Raw genomic sequence first — 15,819 nt, forward strand, 5'->3', positions numbered from 1 at the left:
CGATAATAAACGAAGGCACTTGATTAAAGCACCTTTTAAGTGGACCTATAGCACGTGTACATTAGGTGGTCTTGGAGGAAGATCAGAACCTCTGGATGCAATTCAGTGGAGAGGCGGACAGGTCCTCCCCCCCCCCCCCCCCAGGATGCCTCACGACGGACAGGCATGAAGGGGTCAAATTTAGAATGGGAGCAGTTGCCTGGGCGAATGGAGACCCAACTAGGTGTAGTCTGCCGAAGTAAGAAACTCACAGCGATAGTACAAAGTGAGCACCTCTTTCTGTAGACTAGATAGGTGGCCCTGAAAAGGGCCTTTGGTTGCAAACTGGGATTTCCTGGAGCTGAACTCACAACTCAGCCGCCGAAGCCGTAGAGGGTGCGGCCCTGGCGCTTGAGCGCGTAGACCACGTCCATGGCCGTGACCGTCTTGCGCTTGGCGTGCTCCGTGTAGGTGACGGCGTCCCGGATCACGTTCTCCAGGAACACCTTGAGCACCCCGCGGGTCTCCTCGTAGATGAGGCCCGAGATGCGCTTGACGCCGCCGCGCCGGGCCAGCCGCCGGATGGCGGGCTTGGTGATGCCCTGGATGTTGTCGCGCAGCACCTTGCGGTGGCGCTTGGCGCCGCCCTTGCCCAGCCCCTTCCCGCCCTTGCCGCGACCAGACATGACCACACCAGAACCTCCCGAGGCTGCACGGCACTACCGGCTGCCACCACGCCGCACTTTTATAACAATGTGACGGACCTGTTTGAAAACCGCAAGCGCAGGGGCGGATCCACACTCCGTTCCCGCCCATCGCCCTTCTAGCCTTTGCTCAGACTGTGCAGACCCGGAAGGCCGGGCGCCCCAAGCGGAGTCTGTGCCGGGGGAAGGGGATTCCGTAAATCCTCTCGAGTATGTGATCCGTGCAATGGCCTTGCAGCACTTGCAGCCTCTATGCCGGCCACCCGCTATGCCGGGCACCAATGCATACGCTTTCCACAAAGACCTCGTCCTTCACATTTCCCAAACAAGGGCAGAAATATTTAGATCCTCCTCGCTGTTGTCCCTAGGAGAGGTTTTCAATAAAATTTGAAGCTAATCCTATCTGTATTGCTAAGATTCTGTTCGTGTTATCGACCGATGGGTGTCCGGTCCCTACGGAGGGCGGCTGGCTGGGATGCAGGCTGTCCGGTCCCTGCGGAGGGAACGGACAGAATCGCCTTAAACATTTCAAAGTCAAGTCAGGTTCCACACTGAAGGCTGCGCTGAGCATATGCCACAGTGAGGAGAGCCTGGTTCTGCTGTGAGTCTCCACTCTGCGACTTCAGTGTATACTTAGTTATGCACAGCTTACAGGTAGCGCGGTGTCCGCCTCCACGTTCTGGTGCTCCGGCCTTTGGCATGACCTAGAACGCGGCTCTGGACACAGCCTGCCGCCGTGCTACCTACAGGACCTCGGGCGGGCTATACTCGCTTCTTTTCCTTCCCAAATGTATAAGAAAGTCTAAGTCATAGAGCATTGAATTTTTTTTTTTAATTTATTTATGATAGTCACACAGAGAGTGAGAGAAAGAGAGGCAGAGACATAGCAGAGGGAGAACCAGGCTCCATACACCGGGAGCCCGACGTGGGATTCAATCCCAGGGCTCCAGGATCGCGCCCTGGGCCAAAGGCAGGCGCCAAACCGCTGCGCCACCCAAGGATCCCGAGCATTGAATTTTCAAAGGGAAAACTTATGTAAAGCGTTTACTATCCGCAAATAAGCACTCACAAAATGATTATGATATATTATTGTGGATGTTTCTCTGCTCCTTCACTCACTATTCGCTCCTCGGAATGATGAGCCTAACAGAGCATCCTAGTTTCCTACAACTTTCTTTCCAGAACTCCTTAAAAATAATAAGCACTGAAAGATTGAATTCAGCACTAATCCGTTTGTGGAGTTCTAGTAGACTTTGTGGGGATTTGGCTTCTCCTCCAGGGAGAAGCTGAATTACAGGAGTATAAATTTGATAATGCTTATTTAGAACTCTGTTTAGGTTTTTCTCTCTCCTTTCTATTACTACAGATAAATCATTTTTTTGACTGGATTCTTTTGCTCACCACCATGTAAAGGGACCAAAACCCCATAATTTTCACAATAATTTACCATATTTAATAGGAATATGGTTGCTGAAACATGCATCCTGTATATTGATAAAAGGATCAAGTCTCTCTAAGGAGAGACATAGTTGGACTACTCAGAACCCACTGGTGTTTATTGGAGCTGGCTACATTGATAGTTCCTTTGAACCCTTACTAAGCAGCTGTTGAACGTATGAGAAGCCAAGAATGTATAGAATAACCCTAGAGAGCAAGTTATCAAAAGCACAAAGCGATGAATTTGTATTTTAAATGAAAATCAAGAAGTTGTCTCTCTAACCTGTGAATCTCTCAGGGTGTCAGGGGCTTTTGAAAAGAGCTGAAACCCAGATGATGAAAACCGGAAAATGTCAAAGCGTTTGGGGTCCCGCTTCGCTATAGAATGTAATCAGCGTGATTCCTCCCCAGGAAATTTTAATTATTTTTGCTTTCCCCAACTGTAGCAAACACAATTCCAGGACAGAGCTGACACCAGGCTGCTATCATGTTGGAGGACTGAGCTCGGAGCCAATCAGCGCGCAGCGTCTTTGTTGTCTATACACATACACACACACACGCACACATGCACACACGCACGCACACTGGGCCAGGAGCTCAAATCCTAGACTCGATTAATATTATTTTCTTTCAGCTTTAGGACCCCAAACCCACCGTGTCCAAGACCGCTCCTGCCGCGCCCCCCCCCGCCCCGCCCCAACCCCACTCAGAAAACGCCGGTGAAGAAGGCCCACAAGACCACCGGCGCAGCCAAGCGCAAGGCGTCCGGGCCCCCGGTGTCCGAGCTCATCACCAAGGCCGTGGCCGCGTCCAAGGAGCGCAGCGGCGTGTCCCTGGCCGCGCTCAAGAAGGCGCTGGCGGCCGCCGGCTACGACGTGGAGAAGAACAACAGCCGCATCAAGCTGGGCCTCAAGAGCCTGGTGAGCAAGGGGACCCTGGTGCAGACCAAGGGCACCGGCGCCTCGGGCTCCTTCAAGCTCAACAAGAAGGCGGCCTCGGGGGAGGCCAAGCCCAAGGCCAGGAAGGCGGGCGCGTCCAAGCCCAAGCGGGCGGCGGGGACGGCCAAGAAGCCCAAGAAGGCAGCCGGGACCGGCACCCCCAAGAAGAGCGCCAAGAAGACCCCGAAGAAGGCCAAGAAGCCCGCCACGGCCACCGTCACCAAAAAGGTGGCCAAGAGCCCAAAAAAGGAGAAAGCGGCCAAGGCCAAAGCAGCCAAACCCAATACGGTAGCCGCCAAGAAGTAAGAATTCAGGCTACAGAAGAATGCTTTAACGACTCTTTTCAGAGCCACACAACTAATCTTATGAAAGAATTGTATCACTTGCTTCCTCCAGCATCTTTCACAATTCAACCAAGTACACAGCAACCTTTCATTAGAAAAGGGATGGACCTTAGCTCTAAAAACAGCCTTTGAGCTTAAGGCTAGATGCTATCACCGGCTTAAAAGAATTTACGCCCTCTCCCCGCGGATGCGGCGCGCCAGCTGGATGTCCTTGGGCATGATGGTGACGCGCTTGGCGTGGATGGCGCAGAGGTTGGTGTCCTCGAAGAGCCCCACCAGGTAGGCCTCGCACGCCTCCTGCAGCGCCATGACGGCCGAGCTCTGGAAGCGCAGGTCGGTCTTGAAGTCCTGCGCGATCTCGCGCACCAGGCGCTGGAACGGCAGCTTGCGGATCAGCAGCTCCGTGGACTTCTGGTAGCGCCGGATCTCGCGCAGGGCCACCGTGCCGGGCCGGTAGCGGTGCGGCTTCTTGACGCCGCCGGTGGCCGGCGCGCTCTTGCGGGCCGCCTTGGTGGCCAGCTGCTTGCGCGGGGCCTTGCCGCCCATCCACTTCCATGGTGACAGCTGTTTGCGCAAGGCCTGATGGACAAGCAAGCAGTTGCCTTCCTGCAAGGCATCCTAAAATTAACCACAACACTTCAACACTTACATGAAGGAAAGAGGAAACCATACCACACTCTCTCTCTCTCTCTGATTGGACAGACATTTAATTCCAAGGCTCCAAGGGAATCAAACCAATATAGGTTAGTAACCTTCACTCCCTGAATCACATGATCTCCAGTGCATTTAATCCAAAAATTAATGTCTTCAAAGAAAAAAATCAATATCTTCCTCCAATCTATTAACCTAACTGCTTATGTTGTCAACTTTCTCATCTCTACCTTATTTATAGTGATCTATTATCTACCTTAACTGTTTATTTACAATGTTCTCTAGCTTTTGAAAGCAGAATTTGATGCAAATTATTACAATGATACTTCTTGTGAGCTGAATAAAAATTTAAAGTATGGCCTCTCAAACTGGCTTTCTTTACATAATTTTGAAAAGACACCCTCTAGATGCGATTGTCCACGTAATTTTTTACCTTCGATCGAGTTTAGGAAGGCTAATTTAAGGTCTATTTCTTGATGCCTCTGTTCAAAGTCAGATTTTTTATTTTATTTTATTGTTTTTAAGATTTTATTTATTTATTCATGAGAGGCAGAGGGAGACATGGGGGGGAGCCTGACATGGGACTGGATTCCTGGTTTCCAGGATCAGGGCCTGGGCTAAAGGCTGCGCTAAACCAGTGAGCCACCAGGGCCGCCCTCAAAGTCAGATATTTTTTTTAAGACTTATTTATTTATTATTATTCATGATAGACACAGAGAGAAAGAGAGAGAGTCAGAGACACAGAAGGAGGGAAAAGCAGGCTCCATGCCTGGAGCGCGATGTGGGACTTGATCCCATGACTCCAGGATCACAAACTGGGCCAAAGGCAGGCGCCAAACCACTGAGCCACGCAGGGATCCCCCAAAGTCAGATTTTTAAATATATTTTATACAGCTGAATGTATACTTATTACTATAATTTCATCAAACATATTTGCACTAAGCAAAATTTGTGAAAATGTTAAAAGACACCCAAAGTGGTAAATGGTACAGATATCATTGTCTTTTTAAAGTCATGTTGAACCCAGAGAAGAAGCTCTGTCTAAAGGACAACTGATTCCAGGGCATATAGCATTGTATTCCAGATTACAACAGAATGGCCGTAGCCCAGTAGTCGGGTTTATTGGTTTACTTAATGGTTTATTGTTTTTTAAAGTCTGAATTGCAGATGCTTTTGCCTACCAAGGTGCAAAACAACAGCTTTCAATAATGTATCAATAAAGGTATAGTTTTGGGACGCCTGCATAGCTCAGTATTTGAGCATGGGCCTTTGGCTCAGGGCATGATCCCAGGGTCTGGGGATCTAATACCACACCTGGCTCCCTGCAAAGAACCTGCTTCTCCCTCTGCCTGTCTCTGCCTCTCTCTCATTTTGTCTCATAAATAAATAAAATCCTTAATAAAAAATTAAAATGAAGGCATAGTTTTATCACTAATTGGATTTGAATCTAAACTTCCAACATAAACCAAGCGTTATGCTTCACATTATCTGATGGTTTACAATGCCGAGACTGCAGTATATAAACACGTGTAGCACAATCTCTCTATATCATTTTAATTTGCCAGTGACAACTTTTTTATGGTAACTCTAAACTGATTAGTTTCATCTTTCTGTGTAGTTGGAAGCACAAACATCTACTCCCGGGTGATGAACTACCCTGCAAGGGTTTTTCAACTAGTTACAATTAATTAAAAAAAAAAAAAATGTAAGCCCTTTTCAATGAGTATGGGGGTGGCTCTGAAAAGAGCCTTTGGTTAAAAGTAACACCTCGATGAATTAAGATTGTTATTTTTTTACCACTTTACTTTCCCTTGGCCTTGTGGTGGCTCTCGGTCTTCTTGGGCAGCAGCACGGCCTGGATGTTGGGCAGGACGCCGCCCTGCGCGATGGTCACGCGGCCCAGCAGCTTGTTGAGCTCCTCGTCGTTGCGGATGGCCAGCTGCAGGTGGCGCGGGATGATGCGCGTCTTCTTGTTGTCGCGGGCCGCGTTGCCCGCCAGCTCCAGGATCTCGGCCGTCAGGTACTCCAGCACGGCCGCCAGGTACACCGGCGCGCCCGCCCCGACCCGCTCCGCGTAGTTGCCCTTGCGGAGCAGGCGGTGGACGCGGCCCACCGGGAACTGGAGCCCGGCCCGCGACGAGCGCGTCTTGGCCTTGGCGCGAGCCTTGCCGCCCTGCTTCCCGCGTCCCGACATCTTAACAACCTCTAAACCCTTGGGTTACAAAGGAAAAAGAAATGGAAGCACGAGTCCTTTCCGCAAATGAGAAACAATTATACTTGCAAGCCGAATTGTAAATTAGGCGGTTTCATTGGCTAAAACAATCTTGACGTCTGCACCAATTACAAATCAGAATTAAAGACACGTAATTTCCGTACTAACTTCAGTTTATTCAATCAGTCTGACTCTTAAAACTTCACTCCCATAGGAGTCATACAAATATTATGAGCGTTGTAAGGAGGGCACATATCTGTAACCTCCGAAGCATAGTTCTTCTGCGTCATGCCCGAGCCCGCCAAGTCCGCGCCGGCCCCGAAGAAGGGCTCCAAGAAGGCGGTGACCAAGGCGCAGAAGAAGGACGGCAAGAAGCGCAAGCGCAGCCGCAAGGAGAGCTACTCGGTGTACGTGTACAAGGTGCTGAAGCAGGTGCACCCCGACACGGGCATCTCGTCCAAGGCCATGGGCATCATGAACTCGTTCGTCAACGACATCTTCGAGCGCATCGCGGGCGAGGCGTCGCGCCTGGCGCATTACAACAAGCGCTCGACCATCACGTCCAGGGAGATCCAGACGGCCGTGCGCCCGCTGTTTCCCTTGGGAGCTGGACCTCCAAATAAGCCTGACAAAATGTCTTCATATATGTCCCCTAAGACACTTAAGAGCCAGCCAGCTTTTCAGCGTAAGTTGTAATGGCTTTAAGAGTTAATGTAACAGCTGAAGGTGTTTTGCTTTGCTTTGCTGAAAATGTTAGGCTTGCGGTTGTGTGGTACTAGCAGTTCAAAATACATACTTCTTCACTGGTTGTAAGAGAAAGGTAGGAATATAGTTAATGGCAGGATGGATTTCTCTTGTCTCTACTTCCCATTTTGACTACACGCCTGGCTCAGGTGGTACAGAGATGTTTCACTGAAACTCCTTCCATGTAGTGTCCTTTACACATTGGTTCTATGAAAAGCCAAGAGGGCTTAAGAAATTTGCAGTGCTATTTTTGTTACTGGTATGTTAGGTTAAAAAGAAACTCGTTTATTTCCAGATTCCTGGACTTATGCTTAAGGCAATACAATTTGCAAATACTAATGGGATCAAGGCAATGCATGAAAATTGAAAAACAAATATCGCTGACTACAAGATGGGCTTATTTAATTGTAATGAGAATTTTCCCAAGACTTGTTTAATGATTAGGGAGACCATTGGCAAAATCCCACATTGCAGTAATGATGCTGGCAGTGTGGGAAAGAAATACCTTTTAGAGATATTTTGGTGCCTCTCCCTTAAAATTATTTTCCTCCAGAGTGGATTTTAAATCAGCTTCTTTCTATCTTGGTCAACAAAAATTCTTTTTAAACTAAAAAAAAAACAAAAACAAAACAACAACAACAAAAAAACATGTTATTCTGGTAACCTACCACTGCCCTGGCATATGCAGACATATATAACAGTAAGGGAAACTTAAACTTTTTTCCTTGTAATTAGAAACCTACTTAAAGTTATAAACTGCCATGAATGGTATCCCACTTGAATTAAATGCTAAGAATGTACATATAAGAAATTTGTACAGATTCAACCCAAATAGGAAAACTACTCTATTCTTGTATAATTTCCTTCATGAATAACAAACTCTCTACTCCCTACACGACACAAATGTGCACGCGCACACACACACGCACACACACAAATGACACAAATGACACACACAAAGAATATATGCATCTTAAAACAAAACAAAAGCAACAAGGAGAGAAATGTAAAAGAATGAAAAACAATCTAATTGGTTTTCAAATACCAGATTGCTGTATATTAGAGCTTTTATTGTTATAGTCAATTTTTGCTTTATGTAGTCCCAGAAGTAAATAAATATCTGAACAAGGTATATATGACCTTTCCCGGAGTCCATAAACACCCTGAAAGTACCTATGGTAGTTTGTCCATATGTCTTCCCCCTCATAGAGCAGAAAGTATATCGTTTTCTATCAAATTCTAAAAACACTATGACCCATTGTGCTGGGCAGAAAACTGCCATCCCGATTATATCTAACTCCTAATTTATAAGGGTCTGAATATGTTAGGTTCCATAACAGAGGGCAATAAACGTTGCAGATGGCACTAAGATTGCCGATTACCTGATTTTTTAAAGGGAGATTATCCTGAATTATCCACGTGAGCCCTATGTAATCACATGGATACTTAAAATTGGAAGAGGTCAACTGAATACAGAACCAGAGATGTAACAGCCCGAGGATTTGGCCAGAGGTCACTGGCATTGAAAATTGAGAAAGAAAGAAAAAAAAAAAAAAAAAGAAAATTGAGAAAGGCAGCCCTGTGCCAAGGAAAGATGATAGCCTCTAGGAGCTGGAAAAGGCAAGCGAACAAATTTTCTTTGAAAGACCCCCGAAAAGGCCAAATTCCTGACCCCTTGATTTTAGCTCAGTGAAATCCATACCCAAATGCTGATCTACAGAACTATGAAATTATAAATTTGTACTGATTTAAGCCACTAAATCTGTGATAATCTGTCAGACCAACAATAAGAAATTAATGCACCCACATAATTTAGGAATTAGTGATTCTGTATTCAGTGACATTAAGATTACAACTACATGTATGTGTAAATATAAATGTATAAATAGAATTATTATACATGTAAATTCTTCCTAAATAGTGTAGGCTCCCATGATGTTGAAGTATCTATAATTTCGAGAACAGCATTTTATATTTCCTTTTTTTCCTGGTGTTTAAAATGTCTGGATTTAAAAGCAGCAACTCTTATTTCATGGAGTAACATTTGCCCCACTCATTGTAGTATTATTACTTCTAATTATAATTCTACTTCAAAATGCCTCCATTTATTATATATAAAGTATGGGAGAAATGGAAAATTATACTCACAATGTTCATTAAAAAATGTGTCAAATGTAATTCCCTCTAAATTGTATATTTGTATTACAAACTGTTGCATTTGTGCATTTTTTCACAAAAGTACCCATAGTTTATTTTAGAACTTTATTGTTTAATAATATTTAAGAATAGTCTTATTTTATAAAGTGAGGCACAGTGAGCATGAGAACCAAAGTTCATTTACATGGCAGAACATTCCCACCAAAGTTTTCTTTCAAAGATGTCTGGATAGAATTCAAAGACACTTCACATCAGATAGATTTCTCAACACTTTGGTAAGTACTTTTACATAAATTATCTGCTCTCCAGCACTAGGCTATATATCTCATCTCTTTTCTTGGTGCATTCTTTGTTCACTTTCCTGGAGGGTCTTGAGTCAGCCACAAAGAAAGGCTTGGTAAGGCTAGAAGAAACTCCATATCCCATAGGACTGCCGCTGCCCTCAAATTCAATCACTTCTGTATTCTGGAATAAACACATATTTTATATGGTTATCAAAGTGCCTGATGGAAAAAGGAGGTGCAATAAGCAAATGCTTTCAAATGTAGTCAAGACCCTTTTTAAAATCAGCGGAGGCTTGGAGCAACGCATTACTCAAGAAAATGGAAAACTACGTATTTTTTCAATATAGTTAAACTAAAAAATATACAGGTTTTCAGACACTTCAAAGACAAAACCGATGCATCCCAGAGTGAAATAAGTTAATTTTTAAAGATGCCAAGTGGAACTCAGGCTTGTTGGTGAGGTGGAGGGAGGAAGGAGTGAAAAACCTGGGACTGTGTGTATTTCATAAAGGGTGGAGGGGGCGGTGAGATTAACCGCTAGGACCAGGACACACGACGAAGTGAAGAATGAGAAAGCAAGAACACCTAATTCCTTTCAAGCCTCCTTACCATTCCCTGGAAAGTCAGGTGGAAAAGGAGTGCCTCGGGAAAGGCTGTTATCATTGACAATAGAAGAACTGCACAAACTCCTAAACCGAGGGCATGCTTCACTAAGGACGTGGAGACCGTTTGCTTTAATCGATAGTCTCCCAGCAATTTCAGTGCCAAAATGACGCCTAAATGTTAATACTTGTGTTACAACTCCTTGGGTGAGAATGGAGTGGCTCTGAAAAGAGCCTTTGGGGTTGGGAAGGAGACGCTTACTTGGCACGTTTACTTGGAGCTGGTGTACTTGGTGACAGCCTTGGTGCCCTCGGACACGGCGTGCTTGGCCAGCTCCCCGGGCAGCAGCAGGCGCACGGCCGTCTGGATCTCCCTGGACGTGATGGTCGAGCGCTTGTTGTAATGCGCCAGGCGCGACGCCTCGCCCGCGATGCGCTCGAAGATGTCGTTGACGAACGAGTTCATGATGCCCATGGCCTTGGACGAGATGCCCGTGTCGGGGTGCACCTGCTTCAGCACCTTGTACACGTACACCGAGTAGCTCTCCTTGCGGCTGCGCTTGCGCTTCTTGCCGTCCTTCTTCTGCGCCTTGGTCACCGCCTTCTTGGAGCCCTTCTTCGGGGCCGGCGCGGACTTGGCGGGCTCGGGCATCTCGATGACGAAGAAATCTAGCAACGGACAAGAAAAAGTCCTAAAATGTCCGCCTACAAAGACAGTGTCTTCTTTTATAGGCCATCTATGCAAATAAGGTATGCAAGAATAGCCAGATCTGATTTGACAAAGAATTAGTGACGGGAAATATGTAAATTTGAGTGCGTCACATCTCCTTCCTTATTGGTTGGACAGCCAAACGGGACTTTAACCAATCCTAACTCGAGGTTTACACTTCCATCCAGCACTATAACTGGTGTCTTTTGGTTGTCTTAGGGACATTTCTTTAATCTCTCAGTGATCTCGTTTTCTCAGGTGCTAGAAGCTATGTCGGGACGCGGGAAGCAGGGCGGCAAGGCTCGCGCCAAGGCCAAGACGCGCTCGTCGCGGGCCGGGCTCCAGTTCCCGGTGGGCCGCGTCCACCGCCTGCTCCGCAAGGGCAACTACGCGGAGCGGGTCGGGGCGGGCGCGCCGGTGTACCTGGCGGCCGTGCTGGAGTACCTGACGGCCGAGATCCTGGAGCTGGCGGGCAACGCGGCCCGCGACAACAAGAAGACGCGCATCATCCCGCGCCACCTGCAGCTGGCCATCCGCAACGACGAGGAGCTCAACAAGCTGCTGGGCCGCGTGACCATCGCGCAGGGCGGCGTCCTGCCCAACATCCAGGCCGTGCTGCTGCCCAAGAAGACCGAGAGCCACCACAAGGCCAAGGGGAAGTGAAACTTTACTAACCCAGCAGCCCGTATCCCGTAAATGAAAGGCTCTTTTCAGAGCCACCCATATTTTGTGGAAAGCGCTGGGATACTTTAAAAACCTTAGGTGATGTGATTTTTAAAATTTCTCGGTTTAAGAAGTGCGTAACTCTTGATTCAGTTCTTGTTACGTAGTGCTCATTTCAAGTGTTGAAGGACCTAACGTAGTGGCGTAAGATAGGTAAATGACAAAGATGGCAATCGAAACCATGTTGAACTTGTTTAGCTTACATATAAAAACGTACGTGATTGTGTATGTGGTATATTCAAGTTACGGTCCGAAAGTCTAAAACGTAACAACTGGGGAGGAAAAGAGCCATTACCTTCCCAATCACATATCAGGGCGGGCTTTTTGAGTTTTACGGCCGACTGTATTCTTACTAGATATTTTGTGTTCGTTTCTGGCTTTTCACAAAAAGAGCAATGAAGTACATTCAAATCAACTCTTAAGTGAAACCTCGCTTTTATGACCTCAATTTCAAGTAAACTAGGAATAAATGTAACGAAATAATGTTTCTATAGTCCATCCTTAATGGCAATCCAATCATGTCTCAGGAAAGCAACCTGAGAACCAATTAGATAACAGCGCGGGACCTACGAACCCGACTGATCTATGAATAAGGTCAGAACCAGCAGCTGACTGCTTCCGTCAGTTTACTTTTCTGTATCTTTGTCTTGGCTCGCACGAAGCAGACGGCGCGCAAGTCGACGGGCGGCAAGGCCCCGCGCAAGCAGCTGGCCACCAAGGCGGCCCGCAAGAGCGCGCCGGCCACCGGCGGCGTCAAGAAGCCGCACCGCTACCGGCCCGGCACGGTGGCCCTGCGCGAGATCCGGCGCTACCAGAAGTCCACGGAGCTGCTGATCCGCAAGCTGCCGTTCCAGCGCCTGGTGCGCGAGATCGCGCAGGACTTCAAGACCGACCTGCGCTTCCAGAGCTCGGCCGTCATGGCGCTGCAGGAGGCGTGCGAGGCCTACCTGGTGGGGCTCTTCGAGGACACCAACCTCTGCGCCATCCACGCCAAGCGCGTCACCATCATGCCCAAGGACATCCAGCTGGCGCGCCGCATCCGCGGGGAGAGGGCATAAACCCCCGCACTTTGAATAAGGCTCTTTTCAGAGCCACCTACTTTGTCAAAAACTGTTGTAGTACTTTTCTTAAAGCTTCCTTGGTGAAAGGAGTTTGTCTTTCAAAAATACTCTGGAACCGTTATTAGATGCATGCACTGATTTGGTAACGGCCCTACTTGTGTTCATAGTAATTGTGTGTAAGGTTATATAATCCATTGTTTAATTGTAGGAAAACGCTTTACTACTGCCCAGATGTCTTTCAAACTGCTTGATAACCGCACAGAATGGCTTCTAGGTACTAAAGGCCAAAAAGCACACTGTTGTGAACTCCCTGTTTAGATGCAGCCTTCTATCCTTTTGGAGTGAAAGAAAAGGATAACATTTACAATTACTATTATCAGTGGAGTAAAACTCTAGGGGAGTCAAGTCATGCTTTTTTAATGGATCTCCAATCCACTAGGTAGGCCTCAGCCTAAAAAAGCAAATACAGATCTGATCATTTTTCACATGGAGAAATTGGTCTTTGTGCCATTATGTTATGCATTATCAAAGTATAAAACTCAAAATAATAAGCTGAGTCTCATATAGTGAGTTTTCCTAATACATAGCTCATTAATAAGGGACTATCAGGAAGATAAACTTCATTCAAAGGAGGAATAGGACATTAAGACTGGATAGTTCAAGGAAGTGAGGGAAACCGGAATAATTACCCCACAGTATTCCTCTTTGACAGAGATTGGGGGTTAAAGGCAGTTAAGCAACAACCACAAGAAAAGCTCCATTTTACACTTTCCATTTTCTGCCTTAAGGCAGGATATGAATTCTATAAGGGAGACCTCTAGAATCAACAACCCAGAGAGACACCAGAGGAATCTGCAAACCCTACTCTGTTTCCTCCCACATATTTACCTTCCCAGGGTTTTCATCCTTTAAAGCTTAGACCTGCCTTCCTTTGTGCCTGTCACTTTATGTATTTATTGTCATTTTGAAGATATTGTATGACACCTCTTTGCGGTTCTAAGGCACCTCCCAGGGTTTCTCCCATGTATATATGAAATATACATGTTAATAAACTTGATTGCTTTTCTCCTGCTAATCTGTATTTTGTAACAGAGGCCCCAGCCAAGAACCAAAAGGGATGGAGGGAAAATTTCCCTCCCCTCCAAAGATTGGAATAAAACAAAAAGAGCAAATTTAGATCAAAAAGGGTTATGGTCCTATGGCATAATTGTAATCTCTAGACAATCTTTTCTGCTGACAGAATTTCTATCTGCAATGGACAAAAATCACTGGAATTATCAACATGCTACAAATTATCTAAATTCAGATTTTTCAGATACTAGACCCTAATAAACAGTCAAACAGAAACACATTCTCGTAAAATAAATTCAAAACACTTGGGCAGGCCCTTTAGGCTTTGCTGTATGTGGCGATGTGTGCAGTCTATCCCTTTAATATGGGTATTTCTTAGCAAGTTTCAGAGCTGCCCTAGTCTGGGACCTTGTCCTCGGTGTCTGCATGCCTGATGGAGACTCGGCTTTCCCATCTGCACTTTCAACCTTCCTGCTCACCAATGATTTGCCATGCCACAGTGGGCCTAATGTTGAATTTCCCAGGCCTACAGAAGTAGAGAGGATCAGCAGCTCTATGACACTCTGTTCATGTCCAATCAAGTCAAAGTCCCATAACATCACTAGTTCATCTTTTCTCAAAAAGGTGAAATTACAATTCAGAAAATACAAAATAAACATGTTGACAAAGAGTTTACTTAAACCATCATTGACAGAAAAAGATAAAATACTCTGATAGGTTCAAAGAATATTTAAGAAATTAGGGCACTTATAAATAACTTAACACAGAGATATTGGAATAGGATTGTTGAATGAGGTTGAAACAAAATTAGTAATGTCCAAGAGACCATAAACCTTTAGAGATAGAGCTGTTACACCTGACAAAAATTATTTGCATCTCTACCAAATTAACCCCTGCTAAATTTGCTACATTCATTCAATAGCAAACAGTGAGATGATTAAAGTTCATTGTCCTTTGTGTGGTCTTTAACCTTTTATGATATTAAGCATTATGGCTTATTCTTTTTTCCTTACTTCCAAATCTCAGAAACTGTGTCTCATACTGTGAATCCTGCTGGAAAAAAATTAAACGATAGAACCTGCAAGATAAATATTTATGAAACTTCATGATGTGCTTCCTTGACATTCTTCCTGTACTCATTGACCAAATAGTAGACACTGTAACTGAATTGACCTGATTTTCTTATCTGTCTCTTTCGGTCTTTACCTGGACTCCAGAAACAGCAAACCATTCCCTTCCTATCCATGAAATGCTTTTGCACTTCATCAGCGATTAACTTTGCTTAAAAATAAAAAAAAAAAATAAAAATAAATAAAAAAAAAAAACACAGAATATACATTCTCTGGACAAAAGTTCAAGCAATTTTTGACTATCATTGGGTTATAAACATTTTTGGATGCCCTCTCTTAACAAAATATACTTTCAAGAAAAAAAAAAAAGAATGTTAGCCCAGATCTTCAAGATGTCTCCAGCTCCTGATACCCTGCCCTTGAAGAATTCTAAGGACAATTTTTCTAGCTAGCTATCTTTTCTTGCTTTGATGAGTAATGTTTTCTTTGACAAGCCTCCCTTTGTTCCTTAATGTCATTTCCTTTTGTTCTTTTTAAAATTTTTTATACAATGTTTCATTTTAGTTTGGAGCCAGTCTCTGTCACTGGGTTTGTTAGAAATATAGATGGTCCTTGAACAAAGGTTAAGGGCGCTGATTCCCCGCACAGTTGAAAATCTGGGTGGAACTTTTGACTCCCCCAAACCTAACTGCTAATACCCTACAATTGAGCAGAATCCTTACAGATGACAGAAACACTTGATAAACACATATTTTGTATATGCTATGTATTATATACTGTATTCTTATAATAATATTATAATAATATAATAATAATATTATAATAATATATATAATAATAATATTATAATAATAATATTTTAATAATATATTTTATATAATCCAAAGAATCCAAAATATCTTTGTTTCAATATGTAATCAATATAAAGACATTAGTAATGCAATATTTACATTCTTTTTTTCATCCTAAATCCTCTAAATGGGGTGTCTATTTCATTCAATCTGATACTAAATTTTTATTGTAGAAAACTTGATTTGCATTTCAATATCATAAAATGTACTGTGGAAAAATTAGGTTAACATGCCCAAGCTCTTCAAACACATCCCAACTTTTCCAATAACTGAACAGAGTAA

At 44.8% G+C, this 15,819-nt stretch overlaps 6 protein-coding genes across 6 annotated transcripts; 4 read left to right on the top strand and 2 right to left on the bottom strand.

Moving 5' to 3' along the window:
* The first annotated feature begins 1,121 nt into the window (after positions 1-1,121).
* LOC119867744 (histone H1.2-like) lies at positions 1,122-4,479 on the top strand. The gene is given in 3 exon segments (XM_038584487.1): positions 1,122-1,226; positions 2,761-2,814; positions 2,816-4,479. Coding segments are annotated over 3 exon segments (708 nt in total). The 3' UTR covers positions 3,365-4,479.
* On the bottom strand, positions 3,571-3,948 carry H3C4 (H3 clustered histone 4). Its single transcript, NM_001376928.1, is given in 1 exon segment — positions 3,571-3,948. A coding segment is annotated over 1 exon segment (378 nt).
* A 1,975-nt stretch (positions 4,480-6,454) lies between the features above and the next one.
* On the top strand, positions 6,455-9,187 carry H2BC7 (H2B clustered histone 7). Its single transcript, XM_038584345.1, has one exon. It carries the CDS (start codon positions 6,554-6,556, stop codon positions 6,959-6,961), a length of 408 nt encoding a protein of 135 aa, XP_038440273.1. The 5' UTR covers positions 6,455-6,553; the 3' UTR covers positions 6,962-9,187.
* Positions 9,188-9,252: 65 nt separating this feature from the next.
* Positions 9,253-10,773, bottom strand: H2BC8 (H2B clustered histone 8). Its single transcript, XM_038584350.1, has 2 exons — positions 10,315-10,773; positions 9,253-9,631 (listed from the first exon to the last, which is right to left on the bottom strand). The coding sequence occupies exon 1, from the start codon at positions 10,702-10,704 to the stop codon at positions 10,324-10,326; it is 381 nt and encodes a 126-aa protein (XP_038440278.1). The 5' UTR covers positions 10,705-10,773; the 3' UTR covers positions 9,253-9,631; positions 10,315-10,323.
* Positions 10,612-11,971, top strand: H2AC8 (H2A clustered histone 8). The gene is given in 3 exon segments (XM_038584346.1): positions 10,612-10,802; positions 11,020-11,400; positions 11,403-11,971. Coding segments are annotated over 2 exon segments (402 nt in total). The 5' UTR covers positions 10,612-10,802; positions 11,020-11,031; the 3' UTR covers positions 11,436-11,971.
* Positions 11,972-12,132: 161 nt separating this feature from the next.
* Positions 12,133-12,553, top strand: LOC106558262 (histone H3.1; the record flags this gene model as incomplete). Its single annotated transcript, NM_001374526.1, is given in 1 exon segment — positions 12,133-12,553. A coding segment is annotated over 1 exon segment (410 nt), but the record flags the coding sequence as incomplete, so codon positions are not given.
* Positions 12,554-15,819: the final 3,266 nt, after the last annotated feature.

This window comes from Canis lupus, chromosome 35 (assembly GCF_011100685.1).
Source record: "Canis lupus familiaris isolate Mischka breed German Shepherd chromosome 35, alternate assembly UU_Cfam_GSD_1.0, whole genome shotgun sequence".
NCBI lineage: Eukaryota > Metazoa > Chordata > Mammalia > Carnivora > Canidae > Canis > Canis lupus.